Here is an 18,790-nt window from a genome sequence, read left to right as displayed (position 1 = left end):
GCATTTGTGAAAACTTATCAATGATATGATGGTTATTATCTAACTGAATTTGAATAGTTTGAGAAAAATCAGACAAATTAAAACAACCCATTCCTGGGCACTGTTCACATCCCATATGTTCTTTTAACAGTAAATAGTCTGTAGTTGTAAGATTTTGGAGCGCTACAATTTGCACTTCTCCTAATTCTTGGTTGAGTTCCAACAGTATAGATCCAGTCAAATTTGTTGTTTTACTGTATGCACAGGCCAGCTTAGATATCTCCTTCATTCCCATGGCAAGTCCAGGAACTGGTGGGATGAGTGCATCTACAGCTGTAGCAGTGCGTGGATCTTTGTTGGGGTTTTTTGATGATCATCTTCTGGCATGAGTCTTCCCGAGAGTGCTGATGTTGGAAGTTCTCTTTCATATCGTTTCTTAGTTCATTTTCGGGGTAGCCAAATTAGGCTTTGATCCTCTGTATAAACACAAACAGACCCTTTGCCTACACTTTTATATGTCCTTTATATTATTGTGTAGAACTCATTAGAGGTCACCACATAGGAACTGCATTTTTTTTTTTTAATCATTAATCTACACTTACATGACGAATACTTACGAATACTTTGTTTACTAGGCTCTCCCCTATACCAGGTCCCCCCTATATACTCCTTTACAGTCACTGTCCATCAGCGTAGCAACCTGTTGTAGACTCACTACTTGTCTTCTCTGTGTTGTACAGCCCTCCCCTTTCTCCCACCCCGCTATGGATGCTAATCTTAATACCCCCCTACTTCTCCCCCCCTTATCCCTCCCTACCCACCCATCCTCCCCAGTCCCTTTCCCTTTGGTACCTGTTAGTCCATTCTTGAGTTCTGTGATTCTGCTGCTGTTTTGTTCCTTCAGTTTTTCCTTTGTTCTTATATTCCACAGATGAGTGAAATCATTTGGTATTTCTCTTTCTCTGCTTGGCTTGTTTCACTGAGCAAAATACCCTCCAGCTCCATCCATGTTGCTGCAAATGGTTGGATTTGCCCTTTTCTTATGGCTGAGTAGTATTCCATTGTGTATATGTACCACATCTTCTTTATCCATTCATCTATCGATGGACATTTAGGTTGCTTCCAATTCTTGGCTATTGTAAATAGTGCTGCGATAAACATAGGGGTGCACTGATCTTTCTCATACTTGATTGCTGCATTCTTAGGGTAAATTCCTAGGAGTGCAATTCTTGGGTCAAATGGTAAGTCTGTTTTGAGCATTTTGATGTACCTCCATACTGCTTTCCACAATGGTTGAACAAGTTTACATTCCCACCAGCAGTGTAGGAGTGTTCCCCTTTCTCCACAGCCTCGCCAACATTTGTTGTTGTTTGTCTTTTGGATGGCAGCCATCCTTACTGGTGTGAGGTGATACCTCATTGTAGTTTTAATTTGCATTTCTCTGATAATTAGCGATGTGGAGCATCTTTTCATGTGTCTGTTGGCCATCTGTATTTCTTTTTTGGAGAACCGTCTGTTCAGTTCCTTTGCCCATTTTTTAATTGGGTTATTTGTTTTTTGTTTGTTGAGGCGTGTGAGCTCTTTATATATTCTGGACGTCAAGCCTTTATCGGATGTGTCATTTTCAAAGATATTCTCCCATACTGTAGGGTTTCTTTTTGTTCTATTGATGGTGTCTTTTGCTGTACAGAAGCTTTTCAGCTTAATATAGTCCCACTTGTTCATTTTTGCTGTTGTTTTCCTTGCCCGGGGAGATATGTTCAAGAAGAGGTCACTCATGTTTATGTCTAAGAGGTTTGTGCCTATGTTTTCTTCCAAGAGTTTAATGGTTTCATGACTTACATTCAGGTCTTTGATCCATTTTGAGTTTACTTTTGTATATGGGGTTAGACGATGGTCCAGTTTCATTCTCCTACATGTAGCTGTCCAGTTTTGCCAGCACCATCTGTTGAAGAGACTGTCATTTCGCCATTGTATGTCCATGGCTCCTTTATCAAATATTAATTGACCATATATGTCTGGGTTAATGTCTGGATTTTCTAGTCTGTTCCATTGGTCTGTGGCTCTGTTCTTGTGCCAGTACCAAATTGTCTTGATTACTATGGCTTTATAATAGAGCTTGAAGTTGGGGAGTGAGATCCCCCCTACTTTATTCTTCTTTCTCAGGATTGCTTTGGCTATTCGGGTTCTTTGGTGGTTCCATATGAATTTTTGAATTATTTGATCCAGTTCATTGAAGAATGTTGCTGGTAGTTTCATAGGGATTGCATCAAATCTGTATATTGCTTTGGGCAGGATGGCCATTTTGACGATATTAATTCTTCCTAGCCATGAGCATGGGATGCGTTTCCATCTGTTAGTGTCCCCTTTAATTTCTTTTAAGAGTGACTTGTAGTTTTCAGAATATAAGTCTTTCACTTCTTTGGTTAGGTTTATTCCTAGGTATTTTATTTTTTTTGATGCAATTGTGAATGGAGTTGTTTTCCTGATTTCTTTTTCTGTTGGTTCATTGTTGGTATATAGGAAAGCCACAGATTTCTGTGTGTTGATTTTGTATCCTGCAACTTTGCTGTATTCCGATATCAGTTCTAGTAGTTCTGGGGTGGAGTCTTTAGGGTTTTTTATGTACAGTATCATGTCATCTGCAAATAGTGACAGTTTGACTTCTTCTTTGCCAATCTGGATTCCTTGTATTTTTTTGTTTTGTCTGATTGCCGTGGCTAGGACCTCTAGTACAATGTTAAATAACAGTGGGGAGAGTGGGCATCCCTGTCTAGTTCCCGATCTCAGCGGAAATGCTTTCAGCTTCTCGCTATTCAATATAATGTTGGCTGTGGGTTTTTCATAGATGGCCTTTATTATGTTGAGGTAGTTGCCCTCTATTCCCATTTTGCTGAGAGTTTTTATCATGAATGGATGTTGAACTTTGTCAAATGCTTTTTCAGCATCTATGGAGATGATCATGTGGTTTTTGTCTTTCTTTTTGTTGATGTGGTGGATGATATTGATGGACTTTCGAATGTTGTGCCATCCTTGCATCCCTGGGATGAATCCCACTTGGTCATGGTGTACGATGGTTTTGATGTATTTTTGAATTCGGTTTGCTAAAATTTTGTTGAGTATTTTTGCGTCTACGTTCATCAGGGATATTGGTCTGTAGTTTTCTTTTTTGGTGGTGTCTTTGCCTGGTTTTGGTATTAGGGTGATGTTAGCTTCATAGAATGAGTTTGGGAGTATCCCCTCCTCTTCTATTTCTTGGAAAACTTTAAGGAGAATGGGTATTATGTCTTCCCTGTATGTCTGATAAAATTCCGAGGTAAATCCGTCTGGCCCGGGGGTTTTGTTCTTTGGTAGTTTTTTGATTACCTCTTCAACTTCGTTGCTGGTAATTGGTCTGTTTAGATTTTCTGTTTCTTTTTGGGTCAGTCTTGGAAGGTTGTATTTTTCTAGGAAGTTGTCCATTTCTCCTAGGTTTCCCAGCTTGTTAGCATATAGGTTTTCATAGTAGTCTCTAATAATTCTTTGTATTTCTGCGGGATCTGTTGTGATTTTTCCTTTCTCATTTCTGATACTGTTGATTTGTGTTGACTCTCTTTTCCTCTTAATAAGTCTGGCTAGAGGCTTATCTATTTTGTTTATTTTCTCGAAGAACCAGCTCTTGGTTTCATTGATTTTTGCTATTGTTTTATTCTTCTCAATTTTATTTATTTCTTCTCTGATCTTTATTATGTCCCTCCTTCTGCTAACCTTAGGCCTCATTTGTTCTTCTTTTTCCAATTTTGATAGTTGTGACATTAGACCGTTCATTTGAGATTGCTCTTCCTTTTTTAAATATGCTTGGAGTGCTATATACTTTCCTCTTAAGACTGCTTTTGCTGTGTCCCACAGAAGTTGGGGCTTAGTGTTGTTGTTGTCATTTGTTTCCATATATTGCTGGATCTCCATTTTGATTTGGTCATTGATCCATTGATTATTTAGGAGCGTGTTGTTTAGCCTCCATGTGTTTGTGAGCCTTTTTGCTTTCTTTGAACTGTTTATTTCTAGTTTAATGCCTTTGTGGTCTGAAAAGTTGGTTGGTAGGATTTCAATCTTTTGGAATTTACTGAGGCTCTTTTTGTGTCCTCGTATGTGGTCTATTCTGGAGAATGTTCCATGTGCACTTGAGAAGAACGTGTATCCTGTTGCTTTTGGATGTAGAGTTCTGTAGATGTCTATTAGGTCCATCTGTTCTAGTGTGTTGTTCAGTGCCTCTGTGTCCTTACTTATTTTCTGTCTGGTGGATCTGTCCTTTGGAGTGAGTGGTGTGTTGAAGTCTCCTAGAATGAATGCATTGCATTCTATTTCCTCCTTTAGTTCTGTTAATATTTGTTTCAGGTATGTTGGTGCTCCTGTATTGGGTGCATATATATTTATAATGGTTATATCCTCTTGATGGACTGAGCCCTTTATCATTATGTAATGTCCTTCTTTGTCTTTTGTTACTTTCTTTATTTTGAAGTCTGTTTTGTCTGATACCAGAATTGCAACACCTGCTTTCTTCTCTCTGTTGTTTGCTTGAAATATCTTTTTCCATCCCTTGACTTTAAGTCTGTGCGCGTCTTTGGGTTTGAGGTGAGTCTCTTGTAAGCAGCATATGGATGGATCTTGCTTTTTTATCCATTCTATTACTCTGTGTCTTTTGATTGGTGCATTCAGTCCATTTACATTTAGGGTGATTATTGAAAGGTATGAATTTATTGCCATTGCAGGCTTTGAGTTTGTGGTTACCAAAGGTTTAGGGTTAGCTTCTTTACTGTCTTACTGTCTAACTTAACTCGCTTGTTGAGCTATTATAAACACAATCTGATGATTCTTTATTTCTCTCCCTTCTCATTCCTCCTCCTCCCTTCTTCATATGTTGGGTGTTTTGTTGTGTGCTCTTTTTAGGAGTGCTCCCATCTAGAGCAGTCCCTGTAGGATGCCCTGTAGAGGTGGTTTGTGGGAGGCAAATTCCCTCAACTTTTGCTTGTCTGGGAATTGTTTAATCCCTCCTTCATATTTAAATGATATTCGTGCTGGATACAGTAGTCTTGGTTCAAGGCCCTTCTGTTTCATTGCATTAAGTATATCATGCCATTCTCTTCTGGCCTGTAGGGTTTCTGTTGAGAAGTCTGATGATAGCCTGATGGGTTTTCCTTTGTAGGTAACCTTTTTTTTCTCTCTGGCTGCTTGTAATACTTTGTCCTTGTCCTTGATCTTTGCCATTTTAATTATTATGTGTCTTGGTGTTGCCCTCCTTGGATCCCTTGTCATGGGAGTTCTGTGTACCTCTGTGGTCTGAGAGGCCATTTCTTCCCCTAGTTTGGGGAAATTTTCAGCAATTATTTCTTCAAAGACATTTTCTATCCCCTTTTCTCTCTCTACTTCTTCTGGAATGCCTATGATTCTTATATTATTTCTTTTATATTGATCACTCAGCTCTCTTAAAATTCTTTCATTCCTGGAGATCCTTTTATCTCTCTCTGCATCAGCTTCTCTGCGTTCCTGTTCTCTGTTTTCTAGTCCATTAATGGTCTCTTGCATCTCATCCATTCTGTTTTGAAGTCCTTCCAGAATTTGTTTTATTTCTGAATTCTCCTTCCTTAGTTCTTGCATATTTCTCTGCAAGTCCATCAGCATGGTTATGACTTTTGTTTTGAATTCTTTTTCAGGTAGACTGGCTAAATCTATCTCCCCAGATTCCTTCTCAGGGGAAGATGTAGCAGATGCCGAAGCTGTCTGGGTTAGTCTTGTCTGGATCATATTTTTTTGCCTTTTCATGTTGACAGGTGCTATTGACTGTCAGCTGGGAGGGCCAAAATTTTCACTTACTACTGGCCTTTCTTTACTGGGGCAACTGCGACCCCTAGTGGCTTGTGTTGGGTAATTGCGTGTAGAGTGGGTCTTTGTGTCTTGCCTGGCCGGGAGGGAGAAATTTCCCTTTCTGTGGGCGGAATTTGTCTCAGGCTGCTTCTCTGCTTTCGCAGCGCCCGGTGGGGTGATGGATGGGGGGGCTGCTTGACTGTTTGCCTCCGTGAGGGGTCTCAGAGCTGTTGCCCAGGGGGTTAGTGCACCCGGTTTTCCCTGTAATTTCCAGCTGCTGTACTGTGACCTGGGTTGTTTCCGTCAAGCTGTTAAGTCCCTGTCCCTTTAAGACTTTCAAAAAGCCCCCGCTTTTCTTTGTCACAGGGGCATCAGCTTCAGCACCTGCTCAGAGGTCTTACTCCCTGTTCTCCCAGTATCCAGGGCCCCCTGGGCATATACTGTGTCTGCGCTCTGGCCCGGATGGCTGGGGCTGGGTGTTCGGCAGTCCTGGGCTCCGTCTCCCTCCCGCTCTGCCTATTGTTCTCCCACCGGGAGCTGGGGGGAGGGGCGCTCGGGTCCCGCAGTCCGGGGCTTGTATCTTACCCCTTTCACCAGTCGCTGGGTTCTCGCTGGTGTAGCTGCAGTCTGGCCACTGTCCTGCGTCTTCTGGTCTCTCTTTTAGGGCTAGTTGTGTTTGTTGTATTTTCAAAAGTATATATGTTTTTGGGAGGAGATTCCCACTGTCCTACTCACGCCGCCATGTTGGCTCCGCCCCCAGTGTCATTCTTATTTTATAAATAATGTGGTGTAGACGTAGCCAGTCTCTCCCACCCCCACTGTGTGACTGAGGCAGACTGTTGTGGTGGGGACGACTCCTCCCACCCCGACCTTCCATACATGCGTAAGACTGGCACTGAGGAGGGGGGTGAACCTCAAGTCCCAAATACTCGGTCGGGTTTGAGGGGTGGGAGCTGGGCACAGGTCTAGCAATCAAGCTTCTAGTTATACCCTATGTAAGGCAGAGCCTCTTAGTTTAGTGCTTAGAGCTTGTTTACCTCAGTTCCCAGGTAGCCAGACAGGAACCACAGATGTAGTCAGAGTAGGGGAAGGGACTCCGGAGGAGGCAGGGCAGGATATTTGCAGTCAGAGCAATGTAACTACATGCAAGGAAACCCCCCCTACTAAAACTCTATGTTAAACATTAAGATCTAGAATCATTCTTCAGTGAGATCAGTTAATGTTCTCCAGATAAAGAAGAGTAGCAACATTTTATGATGCTAATCATTTGTAACCATGTGTAAGATTCACTTTAGCATACTAAAAGGCCCAGGCCTATGTGCTGTCTTCCTCCTTCAGATCTGACAGGTGATTTTGCAAACTGAGCAACTAACTTAGCATGCAGAACCAGCTGTAGACGACATAGCTAAAGGCAGGAAGAATTCCATCTTAAAGATAAGATTACATTTTAACACCCAGGAAGTTCAAGAGGCAAGATTCTTTAGCAAATAGACAATACCTCAGCCCACCTTGGGGGCTGGGCAGGCAGCCTTTTGACGTGCTCCCAGACCAAGGTGCTGGTGTCCCAGAGAGAAATCAAGGCAGGAAATTCCTTATATGTTAATTTTTAATATTCAGGGACCACTTAACAAGTCCACACTCTTTCACGTTCCCAAATATCCCCCTAGACAATGCACCACTACAGACTCTCTTGTCCCCTCCTGGCGTGAGCCAGGAGCTCTGTCCTTTCACTTTATCTCTAAATAAAAGCCGGTACCTTGCTCTCCTACCTTGACTGTGAAGCTCATTCTTCGGCTTCATGAACAAGAACCCCAGCATCAGTAGGTTGGCTGGTCCAGGAGCTGCCAGGAAAGGTGTTCTGGCCCAGCCTGAGTGTGAGTATGAGTGTGTGTGTACATGTGTGTGCACTGGACAGGAACGGGAGGCTGGGACTTTCCATTAAAAACTTAATTTCTGTGAGTCTAGTTGGAATTTTCAGCATGAATGTGACGTTTTTCTCCTTGCTTACGTCATTAAGAATAAAAAAACTGTGACCTATTGTAGACCATGTCGTGCCTTTTATTTTTGTGGGCAGCAGAATTCTCTCATTATTACGAATATGACCCATGGAAGGGACCCAAAGGACAAAGAAATCCACACCTTTCCAGCTGGAGAAACAGGGTGTAGGTCTAGGGAAAGGAAATCCTGGGGCAAAATACCTCTAAAAACTGAAATCAGTCAAGGGAGAAATAAAGTTTAAAATCCGTTTATTGCTTACAAAACTGCAGTTCAGCCCATCTGTCTCCTGCTCCAGCAGCAGCAAAAACCGGCCCTCCCCCTCACCTCTCAGGTACAGATAAGCCCTCCCTTGCCCAGGTAATTACCCATTGATACAGAGATGAACTTCTCTCCACCCAGGAGGAATAACGCAAATGCACTAAAGCCATACTTCTTTCCACCTCTGAACACCTATTGATATGCAGATGTACCAAAGCCAGGTGGGATATTCTGGAAATATTACAATTTTACCCACATCGTCAATGCAACTCTAAGAAGCGTGTATGTGAAGACTGAGCAAAGGTTACAGAGGGAGGCAGACCTAAACTAGCGTTTCATTCGGCTGGGGGATTCAGACGCATCAGTCTTTAATTACAATAACAAAGTAACAATTGTAAAATGCAATCCTGAAAATGGGAAAAAGCACCCCATCAACCAAACACACAAGTATTTTCATTTTGACACTGTCTCAACCCTAACACATGGCCACGTTTTGGGGCAATTGTAATTATGGTGCACAATTTTGCATGGGGCTTCCTTAATGTATTATCATTGGCCTTCCCTGCGTTTCTATCATCTTTATAATTAGGATTTTCAAACTACTACAAGAAATCCCTTCCTTGTGAAGAGGGCCATGATTTGCTTAGCTAATTCTCTGTAATGGAGTTTTGGTGCTTTCCACTTTTTCACTATTATAAACGACAGGGCAGAGCATCTTTCTCCAAAGAGCTCTTGCTTTCTGCTGAGTTCAATAGACAAATTCCTAGGGGCCAGAGATTTCACGCTGACAGGCAATGTGGTAGAAAACTATGAAGCTGTGGGTCATACTGAACTGGGCTGGAATTCTGGCTCCATTCCCCTGTGGGGAACTCCATTCTGTGTTCAACTGTGGATCAAGACTTAGTGGATCAATCATTTTAGTTAGCATTAAAAAGAAAGAAAAGTAGAAGAGAGTATATTACCTACAGATTTTTGTTAAAGGTCTCCTAAAATGTGTGTACTGGTTGTGATTTTTTTTTTCTTTCTTGGAGTTGCAGGCGAACAGGTTGGGAGAATGTTCCTTTTATCTTTTCTGGGTCCCATTTTCCCAATCTGTAAAATGAGGCAGTACCCTGGACTTCCCGAAGATTAGTGTGAACACGTACTCTCAGGCGATCCATCCACCCCATCTCCATGCCACCACCAGCCTGGCTTCAGGCACTGTTACTTCCCGCAGGTCAGGACACAGCAATGGCCCCTTCACTCTGCGCCACTACAATTCATTCTCAACCCAGGAAGAGTAATGATCTTTAAAACCTAATTTAGATTGTGTCACTTTGCTTAAATTGCTGCAATGGTTTTCCATTCCCTTACCTACTGAGAGTTGGTAGAAAAGTCCAAATATGGTAAGGGGTTACCATGGCCTGCAAGGCCCTTCACCACCTCTTCAAGCTCCTCTCGCCACCCTTTTCTCTCTCACGCTCTCTCGTCACCCCCTCTAGGTAGGGTCCTTGCACCTGCTGCTCCTTCTGGAACCCCTTTCCTGCGGATCTTCCGGGGCCGTCTCCTTCTCATCCAGATCTCAGCTCAAAAGTCGTCTCCTTCGAGTCGCCCGCCGGGGCTGCCCACCTCCTTGTTCCCACGTTCTGGCCCACGACTCGATTCCCTTCTCGGCATCCGGCGTTCTGGAGCGATGTGGTCCCATTCCTCGAGGCCTGGCTCACGGTCTCCGACGGCTGTGGGAGCCCGCCCGGCGGGGAGGCGTCCTATTTGGCGGGGCGCCTCCTGACGCTCCGGGGGCTCTCCCACAGGTGGGCCCACAAGCCAGGGCCCCGCGGCTTCGCTGAACGCCAAGAACCGCACCCCCGGGGCCTCCACGGCGCCCGCATTTACGTTCCGGGTCGAGGGGCGGAGCCGCCGTGGCGGCGCTCCACTTCCGGGGCGGGCCGGGGCGGCCGGCGGGGCGGGGCGCGCTGTCTCCCGGCCTGTCTGGAGCTCCGCGGCTGCAGTGGCGGCAGTGGCGGCAGTGGCGGCGCGCGGGGCAGGCACTGGCCCGGGGAGCGGCACCATGAGCGGTGAGTGGCGGCGGCGCCGCTGTGACCCGCCCCGGGCGTCTCGGCTCGGCCGCTCCAGCCGCGCGCTCCGGCTCCGGGGTCTCCGCGTCCCGCTCTCCGCAGACCCCCGTTGTAAAGCTCCCAGTTCCCTGATGCCAGGCACGCCCAGTTCCTGGCCCCGGACTCGCGCAGTTCTCAGGCGTCCTGAGTCCAGGCACGCTCTAGTCCCTGACTCTTGTCCATCACTTACAACCAGCTCCTAGACATCTGCCCCCCGTTTTCCTTCCTCTGCCAATGCTCCGACCTCTCTGCCCCGTTACCAGACCCCCAGTCCTCAGACCTCCAGTGTCTCAGTCCCTCTTAACTCCTAAAACTACTGAGACTCAGTTCCGGCCGCCCCCCCTGCTCCCCAGTCATTCCCACCACCAAGGCCTCTTGTCCCCATTCACTCCAGTCTCCACACAGGCAGAGTGTCATCTCTGGAGACTTAGCTTCTGATCCCTGAGCCCCGTGACCTCCTAGCTCTCAGTCCCCAGAGGTCTCTGAGTTCTCCAGCCTCTTTGTCTCCCCTGTCCCTTCTATTCTCTTGTATCCTGTCCCCCAGTGCTTTGCTGTTCCAGTCACCAGTTGTTCCCAGTCAGCCTGAGTTTCCCTTTCTGGTCCTTGCTTCTTACATTTCGGTTATTTTTTCATTCTCCAGCCCCTTCTAGTTCTTTTCTTAGCTTATTTGAGGTCTCCCATGTCCATGCCTGCAAACCTTCCCTTCTTGTCCAATGCCGAGCCCATCTGGGGACCATCCTTTGGTTTTCCCAGTCCGCCCCTCTCCCTCCCATCAGTGAGGTGAGGGATGTAGTTTTGGTGGGGAGGTTGGGAGGAATAGGGAAGTGCGTGTGGACAGATTGTCCTCAGTGTATTTGAAGTTTAGTTCCTGGACTTGATGGTATTCTCAGCCCTTTCCTCTGAAGAGGTCTCTTGGTGTTGTGGTGCTAAGTCATTCCTGGGTGTTGTATGTGGAGGTGGAAGTGACTCAGGGAAGCCTCTCAGCTTGCCCAACTGGGATCTGGATTTACTTAGGAGGACCCACCTACCCTCACCATCTGTTTTCCCTTCTCTGTGGAATCGCCTCTGAAGAGTCCTTGTGTCCAGCCCCCTTGGCCCTAGCCTTTAACCCAGGAGTTTCTAGATCCGTCTCTCTTCATTTTTCACTTTTGGGTTATCTCTGGATCATTTTTTACAAGTTGTGTGCCTTTTGTTTTGCTAGTCAAGAACAAGATTTGTGAAATTGATGGTCCTAATGAGGGAGCTGCCAAGGGGGTTTCCAGAGAGGTAGTTCAGCTTCTGTTGCCAGAGTGAATGATTTTTGGCCTAATTAAAGTTTTTGGTCCTTGAACATTATTGATACCACAACAAAAATGTGGTAAGTTGGTTAACCACCCAAGAGCTCATATAGCTTGGTTTAAGTGCAGGCCCTGGAGCCAGACAACCTGAGTTCACATCCTGCCTGTGACCCATAAAACTGTGGATTTATAGCAAATTACTTGACTTGAAAGTAGCCTGCTGGAAGTCCCAGCAAAATGGGGATAAATAATAGTACTGTCACCTAGGCTTGTTGCAATGACTGAGTAACTACAGGTAAAATGATTGGTACTGTGCCTTTCACATGGTTTGTAGTCAGGAACTTAGAGTTGTTATTGTTTCAATAAGAATCCATGTGGGGTTCAGGTGGGGTGGTTTTCTAGCCTAGCTCTGGGACAAGGGCTGAAGCTAGGCACACCCTGAAAATCTCTTCCTTTTAATATGACAGGGAGTCTCAAGTTCACAGTGCTAGGCCATTCTCTCTTCTGCCTTCTTATCAGGAACAAGTGAAATTGACAAGCCAAGGGAAACTGATCAATGTATTTTTCAAGGAGCAATTTTCAATCAAAGATAAAAATGTTTTAAAATTTAATGTAAAAATATCATTAGGTCTAAGGCCAAACAAATTACAAAAGGAAATCAACAAATGGCTATTTCAGGAAAAGGCTTTAAGGATGAAAGCCTTCTTTTGGAAAGATTCTAATTAAGGCAGAAGTGGCTGAGGATGGAAGGGGGGATGTCCTAGGTATTTTCAATCATTTTCTCTTTTTTCCTGTTTAATTGGGAAATAATTGACATACATCATATAAGTTTAAGGCAAACGGCATGATAACTTGAATTAATTTGTTGTGAAATGATTTACCACAATGGATTTAGCTAACATCTATCTTCTCTCAGACATACAATACAAAGAAATGATAGAAGAATAAAGGAAGATTTTCTCCTTGTGTTGAGAACTCAGGATTTACTCTCTTAGCAGCTTTCTTGTATATCATACTGCATTGTTAGCAATAGGCGTCATTTTGTTCATTATATTTCCAGTACTTATTTATCTTGAATGTGCAATTTGTACCTTTTGACCAGTTTGTACTTCTAATTCCCCCTCATTTCTTGAAAATACAGTTGAAATGGGTTTTTCCTACCTGCGGGATTGATACTTGGCACATAGTAAAGTACTGTGGCATGGAAATATCTCCTCTCTTTTGTCCTTTTTTAATAGAAAAATTTGAAAAATCACAAAAGTGAAAAGAATAGTCTAGTGAACAATTACCAACTCATGACCACGTCACCTGTCTACCTGTCTACCTATTGCCCTTCTCTCCAGTTTACTTTGAAGCAAATCTCAAAACACTGTAACATTTCATCTGTAAATATTTTGATAAGTATCTCAAAAATCTAGGGACACCATTTAAAAAATGTGACTCATTTCCAATATCATACCTATAAGAAATTAGTAATAATTCATTAATATCATCATATTGTTCACATTTCCATTGCCTTATAATTTTATAGTATATTTTTAAGACTTGGGACCTAAATAAGGTTTAAGCAGTGCAGATTGGCCTGTCTTTGAAGTTTTTTAGATCTCTTTGTGTTTTTTAGTTTGTTACTTTTTTAGTGTTTAGTTTATTCAGAGTTGTGCAAACATTACCGTATCAATTTTAGAACATTTTCATCACTCCAAAAAGAAACCCATACCCATTTGTACCCATTCTTCATTCTCCCTCCCCTCAGCCACAGGCAACCACAATTTTACTTTCTCTCAGTATGGATTTGGCTATTCTGGATATTTCATATAAGTTAATCATACAATATGCAGCCTTTTGTGTCTGGCTCTTTTACTAAGTATCATGTTTCCAAGGCTCATCATTTGGCCTGTATCTTTCTTTGGTCCTTTTTGTGACTGAATGCTGTTTTGTTGTATGAATATTAAATATTTTGTTTATGCATTCTTCAGCTGATGAACAGTTGACTTGTTTCCACCTTTCGGCCACTGTGAATAATGCTGCTGTGAACATTCATGTGCATGTTTTCATTTCTCTTGCGTAGATACCTGAGGGTAGAATTGCTGGGTCCTTTTCAGGAACTGTTAGACTGTTTTCCAAGGAGGCTGCTCCATGTTCCATTCCTACCAGCCCTGTACAAAGGTTCTGATTTATTCACATCCTTGTCAACAGTCATTTTGGTAATAGCCATTCTAGTGAGTGCGAAGTAGTATCTCTTTGAGGCTTTGGTTTGCATTTCTCTAATGATTAATGATGTTGAGCATCTTTCCATATGCTTATTGGCCATCTGTATGTTTTCTTTGGAGAAATGTCTACTCAGATCCTTTGTCCCTTTTTTGAGTTGTTCTTATTGTTGAGCTATAAGGAAGGAATTGTGTATAATTTCTGGATACAGGTCTCTTATCAGATAAATTATTTACAAATTTTTCTTCCATTCTGTTTTCTCACTGTCTTAATGGTGTTCTTTTTTTAAACTATATCTCTCCTTTCATCTCTTTTTTCCCCTCTTGGAATTTTTGTTGAAGGAAGCTATTTATCCTATAAGGTTTCTTTGTGGGATTTTGCTGACTGCATCCTTTTGGGGAGGTTTGACGTGTTTCTCAGTTTCTTGTATATCCTATACATTGGAAGTTAGAGTCTGCTATATATTTAGTTGAAAATGTTTGAGCAGAGTCAGAAGTTAGATGGGTTAAAGGCCGAATACATTAAGTGCAAATAACCAGTAAGTGGAACGGCTAGGTAGTTCATACACAAAACAAATGGGTATCATGAGGCCAGAAACAACTAAGATGACTGTCAAAAGAAGAGGAGTGGATAAATATATGTGGCAGGGTCACATGACAGAAAACCTCAAAGATGTTAAAGGGAATGAAAGGCATTTATAAACATCACCATGGCTATATCACAACAGTAACATTCTCTGAAAAAATATTGGGGTGCAGAATTATACCTAAAATGTATATACCTTGATGCACAGTAAAACATGCATATGAAACAGTGTTTATAAATTCATGTAAATATGTAGATGTAAACAAATTGGCAGGAGCAAGGACACTTGCCACATGTGGTGGCTGTATTAGGGGGGTAGTGGTCAAGATTTATTTTCGTTTTCTTAAAGAATTCAGTAGGTGGGAATCCTTGTTTACCAGTGTCTGCAAGATAAGGAATTCTGATTTTCAGATAATGATTTTTCTCTTACTGGAAAAGTAGACCTTGTAAGGCCAGAAAGTCATTGTGATTCTTAACACTGTCTTTTGTAAGGTCCTCAGTGCTCACTTCCATTAGTAATTATCCTGTCAAGAATCCTTCTTAAGTTAGAAAGACACTGAAATCCTCATTTCAAGGATGGGGAAACCAGGCCCTGAGAAGTCAGATAATTTATGGAAAAGACAAGCTCTTAGGGTCTGATACACCAGAGTTTGGGGCTCTGTGGATAATTTGCTGCTGTTTCTTGCTTGATGTTTATGTACATTTTGGCAATTTTTTTCTTATTTTTCTGGAATGTTGAAGATCATGCTTTTCTCTTTGGCATTTACTGGGTCATTTCCAGCAGTGGTCTGTAGTTGGCATAAAGAATTGGCTGCAACGAGTGAATGGAAAAAAGAATATTTGTAGTTTTCATTCAAAGCAGAAAAAGTGATGATATCAACTTTTTTCCCCCTAATGAAGGCACTGGGTTGATCTGTTGTGGCAACTGTACGAAGTAAGTGTTCCATTGTCAGCAAATATTTAACCACCTCCTGCACAAGCAAGTGGCAATGGACTAAATCTCATTGACACTGACTCTCCTGTTTCCCTGTTGCGTGGCTCCGCCTGGGTAACCAATGGGCGTCAAGTTCTTAGAGCTCTTAAAATGTACAACTAAGATCTAAAATTTTATGAACTGTCCAAATTCTGGCAATGTGAGCATAATTCCAGATAAAGTACCTTCCATTCTGCCACCATCTTGTCTATACGTAGGCCATGCATTCTCAGTGGGAGTGATACCACCCCCTTGGGGCCAAAAATTGGTTTTCAAGGGAGACAAAAATTTTACTGTTAGGCACAAAGTACAGATATGCATGTACTGCATGAACAGATGTACAATATATCTGTGGTATTAAAATTTCATAGAGGGGGTAATTTTAAGAAAAAAATGTCTAAAAAGGATCCTAAGGGGGAAGTAATGAAAGAAAGGTCAAGAAACACTGATACAGGCTTAAGTAATTTTACCATTATCATATACATTTTCATTTTACTTTTACCCTTAACATTTCAGGATAAAACTTTGCCACATTGCTATATGGTCTTCATATTGACCACTTTTTAAAAAATTGAAGTATCATTGATAGACAATCTTACCTTGGTTGCAAATGTACAACACAGTGGTTCAACAGTTACCCATATTATTAAATCCTTACTACCTCTAGTGTGGTTACTATCACTGTAGAAAGATGTTACAGAATCATTGACTATATTCTCCATGTGGTACAGCCATCCCTGTGACCAACTTACATTGTGATTGTGAATTATTGTGCCCCTTTATCCCTCTCACCCTACCCCCTGCACCCACCCCAACCACTCCCTCTTGGTAACCACTAGTCACTTCTCAGTGTCTATGATATTGACCCCTTTTATGGATTTCATAATCCATCATTAGTCCATCCTTTTGCATGTAGCAGAATTTGTAAAGTCTTTGACTCTACTCATAGAAACAGCTTATTTTCCTCCCTTCTGTTCTTTTCTATTTGTCGTTTTTACTATAAATAATGATGCAGTTAACAGTTTTGTTCGAGGGAGTTTTCCTTCCTTGCAATTGATAGTGTGTAAAATAACGTCTTTAGGATGATTTCCCTGAAGGAGCATTAACATGTGTTGATCCTTCTTAGTTGCCCTGTCTTTCAAAGTTGTAGTGGTTTAAAATACTTCCGGGAAGAATGAGGACTCTAGTGGAGCAGAGCCTGGACAATGATTCAGGGTTCAACGGTGAGCAGACAATTATTGGCTGACAGTTTGGTGCATCTTCTGTCACTTAGCAGAGGGCTGTATTGTTGGTCTCTGTTGAAGTGAATTAAACAAACCTACCAGAAAATGTCTTGTTGGGGTCATGGGGGTGTTAGCCAAGATTCTTTCCAATTGCGTGTGGCAGAAGCTGATTTCAGCACAATGGGAATTTAAAGTGTCTTGTAGTGGAAAAGCCTAGAGATAAGGCTGTCTTTTGGCTCAGTTGTATTCAAGTGCTAGAGTCATCAGGACTACCTTTCTGTCCCACTCATAACTCTTCTTTCCTTTCTTGGCTTCATGAGGGTGCCTCGTCCATGGAGGCGAGATGGTTACTACCAGCTCCTGGTCACATCCTGCAGTGTAGCAATGTCTGAGGGAAGAGCGGGCTTCAGAAGTCCTCGGGCTGACTCACCATCCTGGAACCCATCACTGTGACTCTGGTTGACCAGGTCTGGGTCACATGCCCAGTCCAGGGCCCGAGGGGGGTGTCTGACCTACTTATTGTCTGGGTAGAGGCTGAACTAAAGGTGAAGGGTTGTTGTGATTTTGAATGGGGTGGTCAGGGAAGACCTCACAGAGAAGGTGGTTCCTGAGCAGAGACCTGAGGGAGGGGAGAGTGACTTCTGGGTTTTGCTCCTGAGCAGCTGGAAGGGGTAAGAATTACCTTTTACTGAGGTGGGAAGGCAGTGGAGGAGCTGCTTTGGGTGTGGGGTGAAGAAGTTTGAAGCCTCCAGGGGAAGTGAGGACTGTCCAGGGCAGCACCCTGTGGGGCCTGTGCTCCTGGGCTCCCTAAAAGGAGGGAACCTTGTACACTCACATCTCATTATTCCTTGCCTGAGTCTGCACATCTTGTAATCTGCTCTTTCCTCCCCCATCATAGAAAAAAAAAAAAAAACAAGAACCCACAATGACATTAAAGACTATTGTGAAAACACAGAATATATCTATAAATATTGCCTCTTTAGCACATTAAATATTTGTACTTTTAGGTGTTCCCCTTCTGTCCTTGTTGAAAGCGTATGTGTTTCATATAACTGCATGAGTCTACTCTGAGCTAGTGTTTCCACTTATAGTCGAGCACCCATCCATGTTCCTACTCATCACAGTTACTGAAAAAGGCTGAATGACATTCCACCAAGTAGATGTACCGCAGTTATTTAACCTTTCCCCATTGTAGGAAAAAAATGTAAATTAATTTATAGTCTTCTAGGGTGGGACTGGCACTTGGTTTCTGTAAAGGGCCAGGTAGTAAATAGTTTCTGCTTTGCGGGCCATCTAGTCTCTGTCCCAACTACTCAGCACTGTTGCTGTACTACAAAAGCCAGGAAGGCCATAAGTAGGTGGAAGGATGTGCTGTGTTCCTATTAAACTTATTTAAACTTTTAATTCCTTCATCAGAAGATGGAAATTAAAGCAAGTGATGAATGTACAGTCCCTTACTCAGCATCTGGAAGATAGAGGCACTGGTGAAATAGGTATTTGGGACTTTTCTCAGTTCCACCATTTCTCCTCCTTAGCTTAGTTTCTAAGGTGTCAAGCAGGTATTGTGATATTTCTGTAGATTTTGCTATGCACTGCCACATGGCTTCCCAGAATTCACTGTGTCAAGGTGTGGTGTCCAGTGGCACATCTGTGCCTCCCAGTAGCTTTACCAGCATTGGGGAACTTCATTTTAAGTGTTTCTTGGTAAATTTGGTGGTTATATGATGTAGTAAGTTTATAATTTGTATTTTCTTCAGCCATGGGAGAAGATACGTTCTCTCTTCAAAGTGCTGGCACAGTGCCTTTTTAGTGTTTTTTGTTTTTTGTTTTTCTAAAGCAGGGATTGGCAAACTGGGCTGGCCACCTGTTTTGTGAATAAAGTTTTATTGGAACACAGACCCATCTATTCATTGACTATTTAGGGCTGCTTTCGCTCTACAATGGCAGAATTGAATAGCTGTGACAGAAGCCATCTGGCTTGTACAGCCTAAAAGGTTTTACATTTTGCTCTTTAAAGAAATGTTCGCTGACCCCTGCTCCAGAGTAAATTATTTGCCCATTTATGAACCTGCTGTTGACTCAGTCTTTGATCTTAGACATCACAGGGCCACTTGAATGGTCGGAGCCTTGAAGCAGAGCCTGCCTCTCTCCATTGTGCCGTGGTGGACAGTGTGTCCTTTTGTGCCCGGCTGTGCCACTTTTCCGCACAGTCCTGGGAGCCAGCACCCTGACTTTGGGGAAGAATGACGTCCATTTCATCTGTTTGTGTGCTAATGCCGGAGCAGACGGAACTGCCGCTTCACTCTGTGTTACACACGCCAGCTGCTCCCCGGTCCTGGTGCGTTCTGGTTCTCT

At 42.9% G+C, this 18,790-nt stretch overlaps 1 protein-coding gene across 9 annotated transcripts in view; it reads left to right on the top strand.

Moving 5' to 3' along the window:
- Positions 1-9,825: 9,825 nt before the first annotated feature.
- The window catches only part of LOC118928528 (sorting nexin-29), a 599,207-nt gene continuing 590,242 nt past the window's right edge, over positions 9,826-18,790 (top strand). For 4 of the 9 annotated variants that reach the window (XM_057486923.1, XM_057486930.1, XM_057486933.1 and 1 more), the window contains exon 1: positions 10,096-10,130. Coding sequence is in view for 3 of the 9 variants with exons in the window: in XM_057486934.1 (XP_057342917.1) it covers positions 10,124-10,130 (7 nt within the window). In the remaining 6 variants the exon portion in view is untranslated. Of the gene's footprint in view, positions 10,131-18,790 lie in introns of all 9 variants that reach the window. The other 5 variants (XM_057486922.1, XM_057486916.1, XM_057486934.1 and 2 more) reach the window with 4 other exon arrangements.

This window comes from Manis pentadactyla, chromosome 10 (genome assembly GCF_030020395.1).
Source record: "Manis pentadactyla isolate mManPen7 chromosome 10, mManPen7.hap1, whole genome shotgun sequence".
NCBI classification, from domain to species: domain Eukaryota; kingdom Metazoa; phylum Chordata; class Mammalia; order Pholidota; family Manidae; genus Manis; species Manis pentadactyla.
Note: the sequence above shows the minus strand (reverse complement) of the source record. Positions and strands in the feature narration are given on the sequence as shown.